At 50.1% G+C, this 14555-nt stretch overlaps 1 protein-coding gene across 2 annotated transcripts in view; it reads left to right on the forward strand.

Moving 5' to 3' along the window:
* Positions 1 to 14555, forward strand: part of MDN1 (midasin AAA ATPase 1) — a 765271-nt gene that overhangs the window by 345520 nt on the left and 405196 nt on the right. For both annotated transcript variants that reach the window (XM_029595415.1, XM_029595414.1), the window contains exon 44: positions 9650 to 9809. In XM_029595415.1, coding sequence (XP_029451275.1) covers positions 9650 to 9809 — 160 coding nt within the window. The remainder of the gene's footprint in view (positions 1 to 9649; positions 9810 to 14555) is intronic.

Genomic DNA, 14555 nt, shown 5'->3' on the forward strand with positions numbered 1-14555 from the left:
GGATCTTTCGGAGGCCTACCTACACATCCCAATTCATCAGGAACGCCAGCGCTACCTACACTTCAAAGTCCTGAACCGTCACTACCAGCTCCGGGCACTACCCTTCGGGTTAGCCACAGCACCCCGAACGTTCACCAAGGTAATGGTAGTGGTGGCGGCAACACTGAGGAAGGAAGGAATCCTCGTTCACCCTTACCTGGACGATTGGCTGATCAGGGCAAAGCCACTGGAGGAAAGCCGCCAAGCAACCAGCAGAGTCATAACGCTACTGGAGAGCCTTTTGTTTGTGTGGTCAACACAAACAAAAGCTCCCTACAGCACTCACAGTCACTGGAATACCTAGCAGTCCGATTCGACACCAAAGAGGACAAGGTCAGCCTGACCCCCACAAGGAGACCAAAATTGTGGAACCGGCTGCAAACCTTGTTGAACGATCCTCGTCCCAGAGCATGGGATTTACCTGCAAGTCCTCGGGCTGATGGCATCCACCCAGGAAGTTGTGCCATGGGCACGAGCCCACATGAGGCCCCTACAGTGCTCACTTCTATCACGGTGGAGCCCACGGTCCCAGAACTACACCGTACGTCTATCACTCCCTGGCAGAGTTCGGACCCAGCTACGGTGGTGGCTGCAGGCCAGCCACATGAGCTGGGGATCAAGACTGTCCTCCCCAACCTGGACCCTACTCACCACAGATGCCAGTCTACGAGGATGGGGAGCTAACTGCCCAAGGGCAGTGGACCGCAGAAGAGACGGGATGGAACATCAACCGCCCAGAAGCGTGGGCAGTCAAACTAGCCTGTCTGCGGTTCGCTCACAGACTTCGAAACAAAGCGGTCAGAGTAATGTCGGTCAACGCCACGACAGTGGCCTACATCAACCGGCAGGGGGTAACCAGAAGCCAACATTTGTCCCTAGAAATAGACCCCCTGATGGCGTGGGCGGAAGCAAACCTCCAGGAGATCTCCGCCGTCCACATCGCCAGGAAAGACAACATCACGGCAGACTTCCCCAGCAGGGAAAGTCTAGACCCAGGAGAATGGAGGCTGTCATCCGCAGCCTTCAAGATGATAGTGAATCGGTGGGGGACACCGGACATGGACCTTCTGGCAAACAGATCCAACACCCAAGTATCCAGATACTTCAGCCGCAGGCAAGAACCGCAGTCCCAAGGGATCGATGCCCTGGTACAGACCTGGCCACCGGGGACACTACTATATGCCTTCCTGCCGTGGCCCCTATTGGGCGCAATCATTCACAAGATACAACTACACAGGGGACTAGTTCTTCTGGTGGCTCCGGATTGGCCAAAAAGACCCTGGTATGTAGACATGAGAAGACTGCTGGCAAGGAACCCCCTACCCCTGCCCCCACACAGGGACCTGCTACAAGGTCCGATCCTCCACGAGGACCCAGCTCAATGCTCTCTCACGGTCTGGCTATTGAGAGGGCCCACCTGAGAGAGAGCGGATACTCGGGGGCGGTAATTGACACTCTTCTCCGAGCACGCAAGTTCTTCACATTGTTAACGTACATAAGGATCTGGAGAGTATTTGAAGCCTGGTGCGAAGACCACAACATCAAGCTACGCTCATTTAAAGTTCCCGTGATTCTGGAATTCTTACAGAATGGACTACAGAAGGGTCTGTCCCTCAACTCCATCAAGGTACAGGTGGCCGCATTGTCATGCTACAGCTCCAAGAGCGAGGGCGACAGCATAGCTTCTCACCCGGACGTGTCATGCTTCCTGAAAGGAGTCAAAAACATTCACCCTCCACTAAAGTGGCCGGTACCTCTGTGGAATCTCAATCTCGTTTTGGATTTCCTAGCGGGAACCCTCTTCAGACCTCTCCGAGGCCTGTCCCTCCGTCTGTTAACCTTAAAGACGGTATTTTTGTTGGCAGTGTGTTCAGCCACCGCATCTCAGAACTACAAGCACTGTCCTGCCGTGAGCCGTTCCTCCGGCTCACCCCGGGGTCCATTCAACTACTCACGGTTCCCTCCTTCCTCCCCAAAGTGGTCTCACACTTCCACCTTAACCAGACCATCTCGCTACCAACGACGGATGGCTTGAAGAATTCGGAAGAAGCCCGTAGTCTACGCCACCCCAACCTCGGCAGACTCCTATCCAGATACCTGGAAATGTCGGAACCCATACGAAAAACGGACCACCTTTTCGTCCTTCACAGCGGAAAGAGACAAGGGTAAGCGGCCTCGCGGGTAACCATCGCCCGCTGGATCAAGGAAGTCATCAAGGCGGCCTACGTAGAAGCAGGCAAGCCACCGCCTCTACAGGTCAAGGCCCATTCTACCAGAGCCCAGGCAGAAACTAGAATGCTGTCCCCTGCCGAGATCTGCAGGGCGGCTACATGGTCCTCCATCCATACCTTCTCCAGATTCTACCGTCTGGATGTTCAGGCTCGGGAGGACACGGCATTTGCAAGGGCAATACTAAGTGGGCCATGGGCAGCCTACCACCCGGTTCGGGAGTAGCTTTTATACATCCCATTGGTCCTGAGTCTATCTGCTACACGCTAGGAAATGGAGAAATTACTTACTTGATTTCGTTTTCCTTAGTGTAGACAGATGGACTCAGCATCCCACCCTTGGCTACCGTTACGAATGGTCTTTCAAATGATTCAAGGGTAAGCCACATTTTCATTTACCTAGGGCATCCACCCTGCCAGGTGTTGACGCTTTCCGGTTGAGTACACTGGTGGTCTCCAGCTATAGTCAATCAACCAGTTCAAGTTAATCAAGTTTTGAACGTTTAACCAAGTTATGAAGTTATTCAAGTTAACCAAATTATTAAGTTAATCAATCAGTCAGTCACACATATATCCACAATGCTTTTCAAGGACAATACTGAAGAGCTGTACTTCCTGCAGGGGTATATGTACTAGGAGTTGACGTCAGATTGAAATCTGATCCGTCTCCAACTGCTAGCAGGAGTACACTATACCCATTGGTCCTTGGTTACACTAAGGAAAACGAAATTATCAGGTAAGTAATTTCTCCAATATAATTAAAAACTTTTTTTCCTATTCAGCTAGCTAGACCAGTCAGACATATGGGTTATGCACTCCAACCAGCAAATGAAGATGGAGACTAACAGCTTCGCTGATATCACCCTTAATAGGATCCTATGCTAACTTCCGTCTGGCAGTATTTTCTGTCTCCAGAAGATAGTGAGAGTGCATCCATGCTCTGTGCTGAGATCTGGTTAGACCATATTCAACAGGATCGTAGCACTTTGATTTGAGCAGCTCCTGAGGTGAAAATGTCAGACTGCCTCCCTCAGTTGAGCATTCCTTGGACCAGTGGGTTTTCAGTTCACTTTAAGGGGGTGGTCTGCAGCAGTAGTCTTGCTTGCCTCCCCCTCGGAACTCAGTGGAATGTGGCAACATAAGGCAACGGTGCTTCGATTCGGAGGCTGCTACAGCACTGGTTTAATTATGGCAAGATGAAACCTGTCGATGGAGCATAGGAAGAAGACTGCACTGTGTGCGTTGCTTAGAATGCATCGGCAAGCTATAGAGTGAAGATACTTTGTGCCACATTTGCAGGGAGGGAAAACAAGCAGAGTGGCAGTCACAAACTGTTCTGAGTGGAGACTCGGCAGCCGGGCAGTTGGTCCAACTGGTTTCTGCTGGTGTGCATGCTGCTCAGTGGGAACAGCAGCCATTTTGGCAGCGTTGCCTGGTGATTTGGGTTGAGGTCTGCGTTCACTAATCCCTGAGAGTTTGAAAGCAGCTGGGAATTTCTCAGAGGGTCATGGTTGCTATGGGCCTTAAAAGGATACTGTCATTTCCAGACATGGGCCCTTCTTCCTGTGCCTTACTGTCCACCAAATTTTTGAAAAGTCTTCATCAGGTATTTCTAATGGGGCAAGGCTGTGCATTGGGGCACTCTGCTGTGCAGCATTCTTCTGGTTTGGGTTCAGGTGGGGCAGGTAAGAAAAGAGGCAGGAAGAAGGGGAAGATGGAGGTGAGAAGCCTTCCAAGTTGGACTGGTTGTTTTTGGACCTCAGAGATGGGGGCAAGCCACAGTGAAGGATGAACTTGTGGGTTTGATTCTCAATCCTTCCTGATTTTAAATATTGCTGAGGATAAGGAAGCCTTAGACTTGATTGACTAGTTTGAAGAAGCCATCTAAGTCCTTTCACAAGACAGTTAACAAATCTAGTGGGCCAATTTCAAGGGAGAATGGATGTTTACCAGGAGATATCATTTGGTAGTTCAGGAAGTAGAGAAGCTGAAGTTTCCCAAAGTGAGTGTACTAGTTTGTGCAGTTACAAAGAGGACTGCTATCCTGGTGGAAGGAGGAGTTGGTCTTATGGACACCCAGGACAGAAAGATTGAGTCTGGGTTAGCGAAGACCTTAGAAGCTTCCAACGTGGCCCTTCAGATTGCATTGTGTGGCTGCATTATTGCAAGGGCCGATTTGTGTTTTGCTTAACTTATTCAGGAGAGTTCGTGGATAGCAAGCCAGCTTGGAGCAAGGGACTAACTTTGTGCTGGATGCCTTTATTGACCTGATGTCGTCTATGGCCAGAAGCATGGTCTCTATTGCAGCATGACGTCTGTTGTGGCTTTAAAATTGGTCTGCGGATTCTGTCTTTAAGACCAAGCTTTCTTTTAGGGGGTAGCTTTTATTTAGAGAGTATCTTGAGAAGCTAGCTAAGGTATGAGGTGACTCCAAAGTGCCCAGGCTCCCCAAGGATAAACCAAAAGGCTTTTTCTCCCAGGACAAACAGGATGGTAGTCTTCACAAATGGATGACATCATCAGATGGAGCTCTGTCATGGAACACTTGTCAAAGTTTCTAGAACTTTGACTGGCACACTTAGCATGTCCAGCATGTAACAGCCCCATGGCCACATGGGGTCCCCCTTCAGTCTTTTTCTGTGAAGCTGTTGCCCCGCAGTTTGTGGACTTGTTTAAAACCTTTTCCTCATAGAATACTTCAACGGTTTTTTTTGTCAGTTTTTACCCGCCACAGGATCCCCCATCGCGAGTCTGTCCTCCAGGGACTGCTAGGTGTGTTCTCGCGTTATTGCGGTCGATTCCCAAGCGTCTATCTTGCGGTGGCCACCAACCGCACGCCACCCTTTTTTCGATGGCGACCGGTTTTAGGAAGTGCCCTGCATAGTCTTCCTCTGTGCCGGAGAAGGACAGGGCTGAGCACCATGGGAAGCATCGACCCTGGTACCCACGGTCGTCACTGTCCGGTGCCGGCACAGACACTGGAGCGGCTTGACCAAACTGCCTCCAGTGAGGCCCCGAGGAGAGGAGGCCCCATTCTCCTCCAGACCTGGGAGTCCAGGGTGTTCCCCACTGATATCTGTGCCGGGCACAGAGCCTTGGTGATGCCCAGCCTGCCTCCTATTACAGAGTCTGTCTTGTCTGCACCCTTATTTGGAGAACAGTTGGACCGTGTGGTTTAACAGGCAGTGCTAAATGCCCTTCGGGATCTCCAGCCCCACCGACGCCGGCCCCCATACCAGCATTGGAATCCGGTGTACTCCATGTTGGCGCCTCTGCTGGAAAGGCTGGACATGCTGCTCGGTGCCGTACCGATGCTGCCCTTGCTGACAGGCCCCTCTGTGCCCTGTCCACCTCCAGTGCTTCCCCCGTCTCGATCTTGATTTTGGACTCTTCTGAGGAGGAAGATGCGGCTCCTTGCCCATCTCCAAGGACGGAACCTTTGCATGATCCCATCCCTGGGCCATCGGGCCTCCCAGTGCCCTCTATGCTGGCGCCACTGCTGTTGGTTCCACTTCACTGACCATCTGTGCCCACGCCCCATACTCTGGGTTTTGGCCTCCCTCCTCGATCCAGACAGCTTGCTGCTGAGAGGAAGCTCCTTATGACCCATGGGAAGATGCCGTCTCTGAGCATTCCTCAAAAGATTCCAGGGACCTTCTGTCAGAGCCTTCCCTGCCAGAAGAGAGACTGGCTCGCCTCCGGAGGATCTATCCTTCAAGTCTTGTCCGGGCGATGGAGACTATTCCCTTCCAACTTTTAACCGAAGAGGATGCCTGCCACAAGATGTTGGAGGTCCTCCAATTTGTGGAAGCTCCTAAGGAGGTACTGGCAGTCCCGGTGCATGAGATTCTTCTGGACCTCCCTCACTGGCTCTGGGAACACCCAGGTTCTGTGGCGTCAGTCAATAGAAAGACTGATGCCACTTACTTAGTACAACAGGCCATAGGTTTTTAGAAGAGCCGGTTGCCACACCAATCTGTGCTGGTTGAATCAGCCCAGAAAAAGGCCAAGAGGACCCGCCCTCACTCCTCCACCTCTCCAGGAAAGGACCATAGAGCCTTAGATGCTCTGGGTCGAAGGGCTTTCCAGGGATCCATGCTTATTTCTCGCATAGCGGCATACTAGTTGTACATGAACCAGTACAACAGGAACCACTGGAAATAGGTCCAGGAGTTCACTGAGACCCTACCACAACAATTTCAGGAGGGCCTAGAATCCATTCTCCAGAAAGGACCATTCTCCAGAAGGGAAACACAAGGTGAGAGTTGTCTTGGAGGTCTTTGAGACAGTGTCAAGAGTCTCAGCAGCAGGCATTAATGCCAGACGCTGGGCCTGGCTAAGAGCCTTCGACCTTAGCCCAGAGGTTCAAGAAAAACTGGTCAACCTCCCCTGTACGAGAGAACCTGTTTATGAGAAAACCTGTTTGGGGACAAAATCCGGGATGCAGTGGGCCAACTCAAGGACCACTATGAGATCCTACATTAGTTGACTACTACCACCTCTGATTCCTCTTCAGTGACCCGTAGAGGGCCACGTAGGGATACCAGGAAGCAGTTTAACAGGCAATGGAGATACTGCCCTTCGGCCTCCCGAACAGGCCACCTCACCAACAAAGAGCATGTAGAGGCTCAGCCAGCCCCCCAGCCTAGCCCTGCAGCTGGCTTTTGACTGGCAAACAGAGCAGAAACCTATGCCTTTGTCCGCACCATCTGACCCACCTATGGGGGGGTCGTCTGTCTATTCGTGAACAACTGGCTCCCAATTATTGTCCATCGTCGCACGAGGTTACCGCTTGAATCTCCTCAGTGTTCCTCCAGACTCCCCACCCTTCCCAGTATGGAGCCTCGTAGAACACGCATAGACTCTCGCTCCTGCTATGATTCAGAGTCGTGAAATCTGTTCCTGGGGTCAGCGGGGACGAGGGTTCTTCTCCCGGTATTTTCTCATCCCAAAGAGAACTGGTGGCCTCCGTCCCATCCTTGATCTCCAGTCCTTAAACAGGTTCCTCTGCAGAGAACAGTTCAGAATGGTATCCTTGGGGATCATACTTCCGCTTCTGCATCAAGGGGAATGGCTCTGCTCTCTGGATCTACAGGACACCTACCCACCTGATCGCAAATATCTGCGCTTCTTAGTAGGCCACTGGTCCTTCCAATACAGGGTTCTCCCCTTCGAGCTAGCCTCCATACCCTGGGTATTCACAAAGTACCTGGCAGTGGTGGGAGCACATTTGTGCCAAAATGAGGTGCATTTTTTCCCATATCTGGTCGATTGGCTCATCGAGTTCTTTGAAAGAGGGAGCCCTTCAGTCCCTGAACGTGATGTTGAGCTTCCTCTTGTCACTGGGGTTCCTTGTAAACTACCTGAAATCCCAGCAACTAAACTTCAGGGCAGATCTGGACACCACGGTAGCCAAGGCATTCCTTCCCAGTGAACGCATAGCCACCTTGGCCGGGGTGGCCAGATCCCTCAGTCACCGGCAGACAGCCTCGGCCTACCTGCTCCTGAAGTTGCAGGGTCAAATGGCATTGTTGGTGCACGTCTCCCCCAATGGCCCACCTAGCCATGAGGGTCACGCAATGAACCCTGCGGTCTCAGTGACACCGAAACACTCTGCACTGGTCCAGATAACCGAACAACTCCAGCTCTCCCTCACCTGGTGTGCACGAGAATCCAACTTGAGCAAGGGACTTCCTTTTCAGCCCCTGGCTGCTCAGGTGATCTTGACCACAGATGCCTCCAACCTAGGCTGGGGGGCCCATGTCAACAGCCTCCACACACAAGGGTGTGGTCGAAAGCGAGCTACCAGATAAACTTCCTGGAATTCCGGGTGATGCGGAATGCACTCTACGCATTCCAGGACTGCCTGTCCAACAAGGTCATCTTGATCCAGACGGACAACCAAGTGGCCATGTGGTATGTGAACAAACAGGGTGGCACAGGCTCTTATCTCCTCTTCTGCATTGTTGTTTAGCTTGTTATAGAATATTGGCGGGCTGAGATCAGCATTGGATTCTGTAAAGGATGATGTCAGCAAAGCTGTTAGTCTGTCACCATCTGTTGCTTGGGATGCATAATCCATACACCTGGACTGGTCTGGCTGGACTAAAGGAAAGAAGATTATTAGGTATGTGTAAATTCACCATAAATTTGTTTAGTAATTTTTATGCCTATGCATTACTAATATGAGTACATAAAAAAAAATATGAAAGTCCTAGAATAATTAGTCATAAACAAGTCCATCTTAAATTTTACATAAACACACAGAATATTAGAGGGCCAAAAATGAGAGCCAACATGCACAGAGTGGTGGTATGCTGGCATCAGATTGGCAAAAGGAGGAGGCAGTAAATCAATGAGCAACTGCAGCAGTGCTGTGGTATATTCTGTGGTAGGGGAAACTAAGACCGGTTGAGTCAGGTGATTCTTATGTCAACATTTACTCGAATCTCTAAAAGCAGTGCTATACTTAAATTCCATGTAGTTAAATCTCTCCTGTGCCTGGTTTTTTTATGGTAGTACTAGCCGTTAAGCCCGTAACAACGGGCTACATTAACCTTTTTTTTTCAGTCCATTTCCTTATCCCTCATTCTCCCTCTCCCCTCCCCCTTCAGTCACTCTCCCCCCTCCCCCTCAGTCACTCTCTCCTCACTCCTCTCCCCCTCCCCTCAGTCACTCTCTCCTCCCCTCCCCCTCCCATCAGTCACTCTGTCCTCCCTCCCATCAGTCACTCTGTCCTCCCTCCCATCAGTCACTCTGTCCTCCCTCCCCTCAGTCACTCTGTCCTCCCTCCCCTCAGTCACTCTCTCCTCTCTCCTCCCTCCCCTCAGTCACTCTCTCCTCCCAGTCACTCTCTCCTCCCTCCTCCCCTCTCCCAGTCACTCTCCCCTCCCCCCTCCCCTCAGTCACTCTCTCCTCCCTCCCCTCATTCACAACCCCTTCTGATGGCGCAGACGGAAGATCTCCGGGGGAGGTCCCTCCCTCCCTCGTGCGTGCCGCCACAGCTACTGCTCGCTGCCGCCGTTACTGCTCGTGCTCCTCGCCGCACCATTTTGGTTACTGGCAAGCTCTGACCGACGTGCTGCCCGCACATGCGCGGTAGAGTTGCTCTCGACTGCACATTTGCGGCATGTCGGTCAAGCTTCATTTATCTAGTAGATTGCTTTGAACTCATGACAGATACCTGGTTATAAGCTACAGAACGAAATAGTTTAATAACTCAGTCATTATACGCAGGTGTCTGGAGAGAAGTTGCTATGCCGATTCATTTTCTTCATAATACCTTTGCTATGTGAAGTATGTTTTTGTTAGTCTTGCTTGCTCCAGAACTAACTTAGGTAAGCTGGTTTATTTCTAAAGCATGTTCCAACTTGTGACTTCAGAGTGTTCCAGCTTGGTGAAAGACTTTCATTGCTTCAAGCAGCAGCTGTTGCAGTCAGTGGAAGGTTGCAGCCATGGTGCTTTTGAATGGGTGGATGGGATGCTGGTTCAGGCCTTGCAGACCGGAGACTGGCTTCTGATGGACAATGTTAACTTTTGTAGGTAAGTAGAAGGCTTTGCAAAATGTGTGGGCAAATAGAAGAGGTGGGTCATTTCAAGGCTTGAATTGTGAACCTTGAATAGGTGATAAGTCCCTATAATTCTAGAGCCACAGAATCTGCTGGCTGGTATTAAAACTATTTTTAAATTATAATTGGGAGAAGAGGGAATACATAGCTTTAAAATGATTTAGAAACCAGATTTCTTTTGGAGAAAAACTCTGTATTCTTGGAGACTGCTTCAGGTTAGTTTAGCTGATAGAAGCACACTAAACATTTAGACCAGTCATGATCCTCTTAGCAAGGTACAAAAATCCTTTTGTCCTCTATGAAATAATTAGGGTTTGTGAGTATTGGTGCACTTACTCACTCAAAGGACATAAGTGAACAAATAATAGAATTTAAAGTTAAATGCTTCTTATTCCTCCTCATTCATCCATCCAGACTAGTCTAGATGTGTGGGTTTTGCTCCCCAACCAGCAGATGGTAACAGAGAACAAAAGGCTCACTGATGTCGCCCCTTATAAGATCCTGTGCTGCACTCAGCCTGCCAGTAATCTGTCTCCATTAGAGATCAGTTACCCAGGACTTAAATGTGCTCAACCCCCAATTTCTTCCTGGTGCCTATACCCTTTTAATCAAATGTTATTGCCATACTTTAAACTTCATTACACATTACACATTCATCACCCATAATCTTTGACCCCCCCCCCCCTTGCCTCCTTACTAGTTCTTACTGAACCTTGTACAAAGTTGTGTGTTGTTTTTTTTTTTATGGGCACAGTTGCCACCCTATCATGTTATTTTTAACAGCTCGCTTGAGCAGCCCCTTGATGTTCCTCTCAATTCATTGTTGTCTACTTGTTCCTATGTGAGCCCCCTCCTGTTCATTGTATTTTCCTCTCTTTAGTTATGATGTAAACCGAAATGATGTCCCCACGAATATAGGTATAAAAAAAGTTTTCAAATAAATAAATAAATGTTGTTATGAGGTGGGGTGATGGCCATCCTTATCTAGGCAATAATGTGAGGGGAATGTGTGGAGAGAGCTCCAGGTCTCCGCTCTGCAAATCGAACCACCAAAACTGACATAGCCCACACATAGTGAGCCTTGTCGTGGCCCTCAAACTGTAAGCCAGCTTGAGCATAGCAGAAGGAAATACAGTCCGCAAGCCAATAGGATAAGATCTGTCTGGATATCGCAACCCCCAATCTAATTTTGTCGAAGGAGACAAAACTGAGTGGATAAATGGTGAGGCGCCAGCCGTTCCAAGTAAAAAGCCAGAGCCCTTTTACAATCCAGAGTATGCAGAGCCCGCTTAACCTGGTGAGCATGCTGACTTGGAAAAAAGGACGGGAACACAATGAATTGATTGAGATGGAACTCTGTGACCACCTTTGGAAGGAACTTTGGGTGCGTATGCAGAACCACCTTATGACATAATTTCATGTAAGGGGGGGTATGACACCAGAGCTTGTAGCTCACTCACCCTGCACGTTGAAGACAACCAAGAATATGACCTTCCAGGATAGGTACTTCAGGTCATAGTGGCTCAAACAGAGCCTTCATGAGCTGAGACATGACGTTGAGGATCCAGGAGACTGTGGCGGCCGGGTGGGGGGCTTAAGTTGTACCAAGCCCTGCATGAACTGCCCCACAAGCGAATGGGCGGAAATGGAGGCACCATACCTACCCTGACGGTATGTCCCAATGGCACTAAAGTGAACCCTCACTGATGTGATCTGCAGGACCAGACTTAGAGGTACAACAGTCCAAAAGCTTTGGTGGGGAACAAGAGAAGGGTTCCAGACTGTGCTTCATACACCAAGTCGAAAAGAGCTTCCACTTAAGATTGTAAGATTTTCTCATGGAAGGTTTTCTGAACTCCACCAGGTCTTTGTGATAAGCCTTCCAAAAGGCCCAGAGCCTGTACAGTCACCCAGTCAACATCCAAGCCATGAGAGGGACAGGGCTCGGAGGTTGGGGTGGCAGAGCCTGTCCTGAACCTGAGAGATTAGGAGCAGCCCCCAACTGGATTGGGGGTGCGAGGCCAGCTCCCGTAGAAGCGGGAGCCAGACCTGGCGAGGCCAAAAGGGTGTGATCGGGATCATGGTACCTCTGTCCTGTTGGAGCTTTTGGAACGTTTTTTGAGGTAAGCGGAAGGGGAGGTTGTGTATAGCAGCCTGGTGCCCCAGTGAATTTAAAAGGCATCCACCACCTCTGCGCATCCATCCTAGGAGCAGAAGTAATCCACCTTCCTGTTATCTAGGTAAGCAAAGAGGTCTATGTCCGGGGTCCCTCGCAAGCGAAAGATGCGGTACGCTACCTCTTGATTGAGGGACCACTCGTGAGGTCGGAAGGTTCACCTCAAGAAGTCCGCAAGGACATTGTCCATTCCAAGGAGGTACACCGCTCTGAGGAGAATGCTGTTCTCAATGGCCCATGACCATTGTTGGTCTGAAAAAGGATCACCTTGTTGAGAAGTTGCTCTCTGAATACCTGTAGAGCATACCGGATCGCCCAAAATTCCAGAAAGTTGATCTGGGACTGCGACTCCTGCAAGCATCTAAGACCCTGGGTGTGGAGAACTGCAATATGGGCTCCTCAATCCATATGGGATGCATCCATAGTGAAGACAATCTAGGGCTGCGGGCTCCAGAAGGACATCTCCTGCTCCAGATTTGATGGGGTTGCCCACCATACAAGGGATTGCCGAAGGAGCATGGTGATTAGGATACAAGCCCGAAGGTCCCGGATAGCTTGACACCACTAGGAGCATAACATCCGCTGAGCAAATGGCGTGACTTTCACTGTCACTGCCATGTGACCTAGTAATCGGAGAAACTGGTGTGCTGAGACGTGGGAGCAGCTGGAGACTGCTAGAGCCACGAGGGTCTCCGCCCTGCCTCAAGGTAGAATAGCCTTTGTCTGGACAGTGTCCAGCTGGGCCCCAATAAAGTCCAGTTGTAAGGATGACTGGAGATAGGATTTTGGACAGTTGATCAGAAAACCCAGTTTTTCCAAGACTCTGATCGTGATTCGCAGGGCATTCTGCTCTCCCTTTCTGGAGTCGCTCTTGATAAGCCAGTCATCGAGGTAAGGGAAAACATGAACCCCCCTTGCCTCCGAAGATAGGCTGCAACCACCACAAGGCACTTGGTGAAAACGTGGGGCGCGGACACAAGGACAGAGGGCAGCACTTGGTACGGATAGTGCTCCCCATCTACCAGGAATCACAGGTACCAGCGATCTGCCTGAGTAATGAGGATATGGGCATACATGTCCTTGAGATCAAGGGACCAGAGCCAATCTTCTGCCCTGAGGGGAATCAAGGTGCCCAAGGAGAAAATTTTGAACTTTTCTCTGACTAGAAACCAATTCAACGCCCACAGGTCCAGAATGGGCCAAAGGCCACCAGTTTTCTTGGGAATCAGGAAATTCCTGGAGTAGAACCCTTCGTCCTGCTGGCTGGGTGGAACTGATTCAACTTCCTGAGCCATTACAAGAGTGGAGAACTCTACCTGAAATATCTGCAAGCTCCCTACTGCTTTCCACTGAGGACACTGTGGTGAACGGGGTGGAACTCGGAAATGCAACCTGAATCCCTGGCGCACGATGGATGGGACTCTAGAAGTCCGATGTAATCAAAGTCCATTGGTCTGCGAATAACTACAGTCTGCATCCCCCCACAGGGGAGTCACCACCACGCAGAGGAGGCTGACTCACGCTTCCTGGCCAACAGTCAAACCCCATGATGAGGTTCTGCAGTGGGGCTGGGGTTGGACGGGGTGTGCAAGGCTGTCGATGAAAAACTGCAGGAAAAAAAGCCTGATCTCCATGACCGTGAGGCGAAAGTTTCGCGGAAAGGAAGAGACTGAAGAGGGGACCCCGCATGGATGCGTCAGTAGCGGCATACTGGGCACGCTTAGTGTTTCTAGAAACTTTGACAAAAGTTTTCTATGCCAGACTCCATCTGATGTCACCCATGTGTGAAGACTACCATCCTGTTTGTCCTTGGAGAAAAAAAGATCCACAGCTTTCTTTAGTGAGAAGGAAAATGAGAAACTGAAGATACCTAAAGTAGATGCAGTGATCTGCATGGTTACTAGCAGAACCACAGTCCCTATAGAGGGAGGAGCTTCTCTACAGGATGCCCAAGATAGGAGGATTGAGGCACTCTCAAACGTGCCTTTGCCGCTGGTCTGGTTCTCCAGGCAGCAGTTTGCAGTGGGATAATTGTTAGTGCCAGGCTTTGCTTAACACAACATACCCAAGAGAGCTCCTTGGAAGAGATCAATGCTGTTCTTTTGGAGGTGGCCCAGATGGAGCCTGGGGCAGTGTTTTTAACATGCTTTTTATGATTTTGTTTGGTCTTTGGCCAGAAGAATGGCTTCCATGGTGGCAGCCAGACTCCTGTAGTTACTTCACAACGGTCGGCTAGTGTTATTTCTTAGACTCTGTGAAATCTCCTTTTAAAAGTTTTTTTTGGAGACAACTTGAAGTTTGCAAATGCCGTGGGGGAGTCTAAGGCTTCTAGATTGCTGAAGGATTGCCAAAGGGGTCATTGTGCCTGTTAGTAACTGTTGTTGTGACACCAGGTGCAAAAGAGCGGGTAAACCATTGGATGGCAAACATCCCAGGCCCTATATTAGGTTTCAGCCCTTACAATCCTAACAAAAGAGGCTTTAAAGACCATACTGACTCTGCAACAAGTGCTCTGAGTTATCAATGAAGGTGTGGTGACCCACG

This window comes from Rhinatrema bivittatum, chromosome 3 (genome assembly GCF_901001135.1).
Source record: "Rhinatrema bivittatum chromosome 3, aRhiBiv1.1, whole genome shotgun sequence".
Classification (NCBI taxonomy): Eukaryota; Metazoa; Chordata; class Amphibia; order Gymnophiona; family Rhinatrematidae; genus Rhinatrema; species Rhinatrema bivittatum.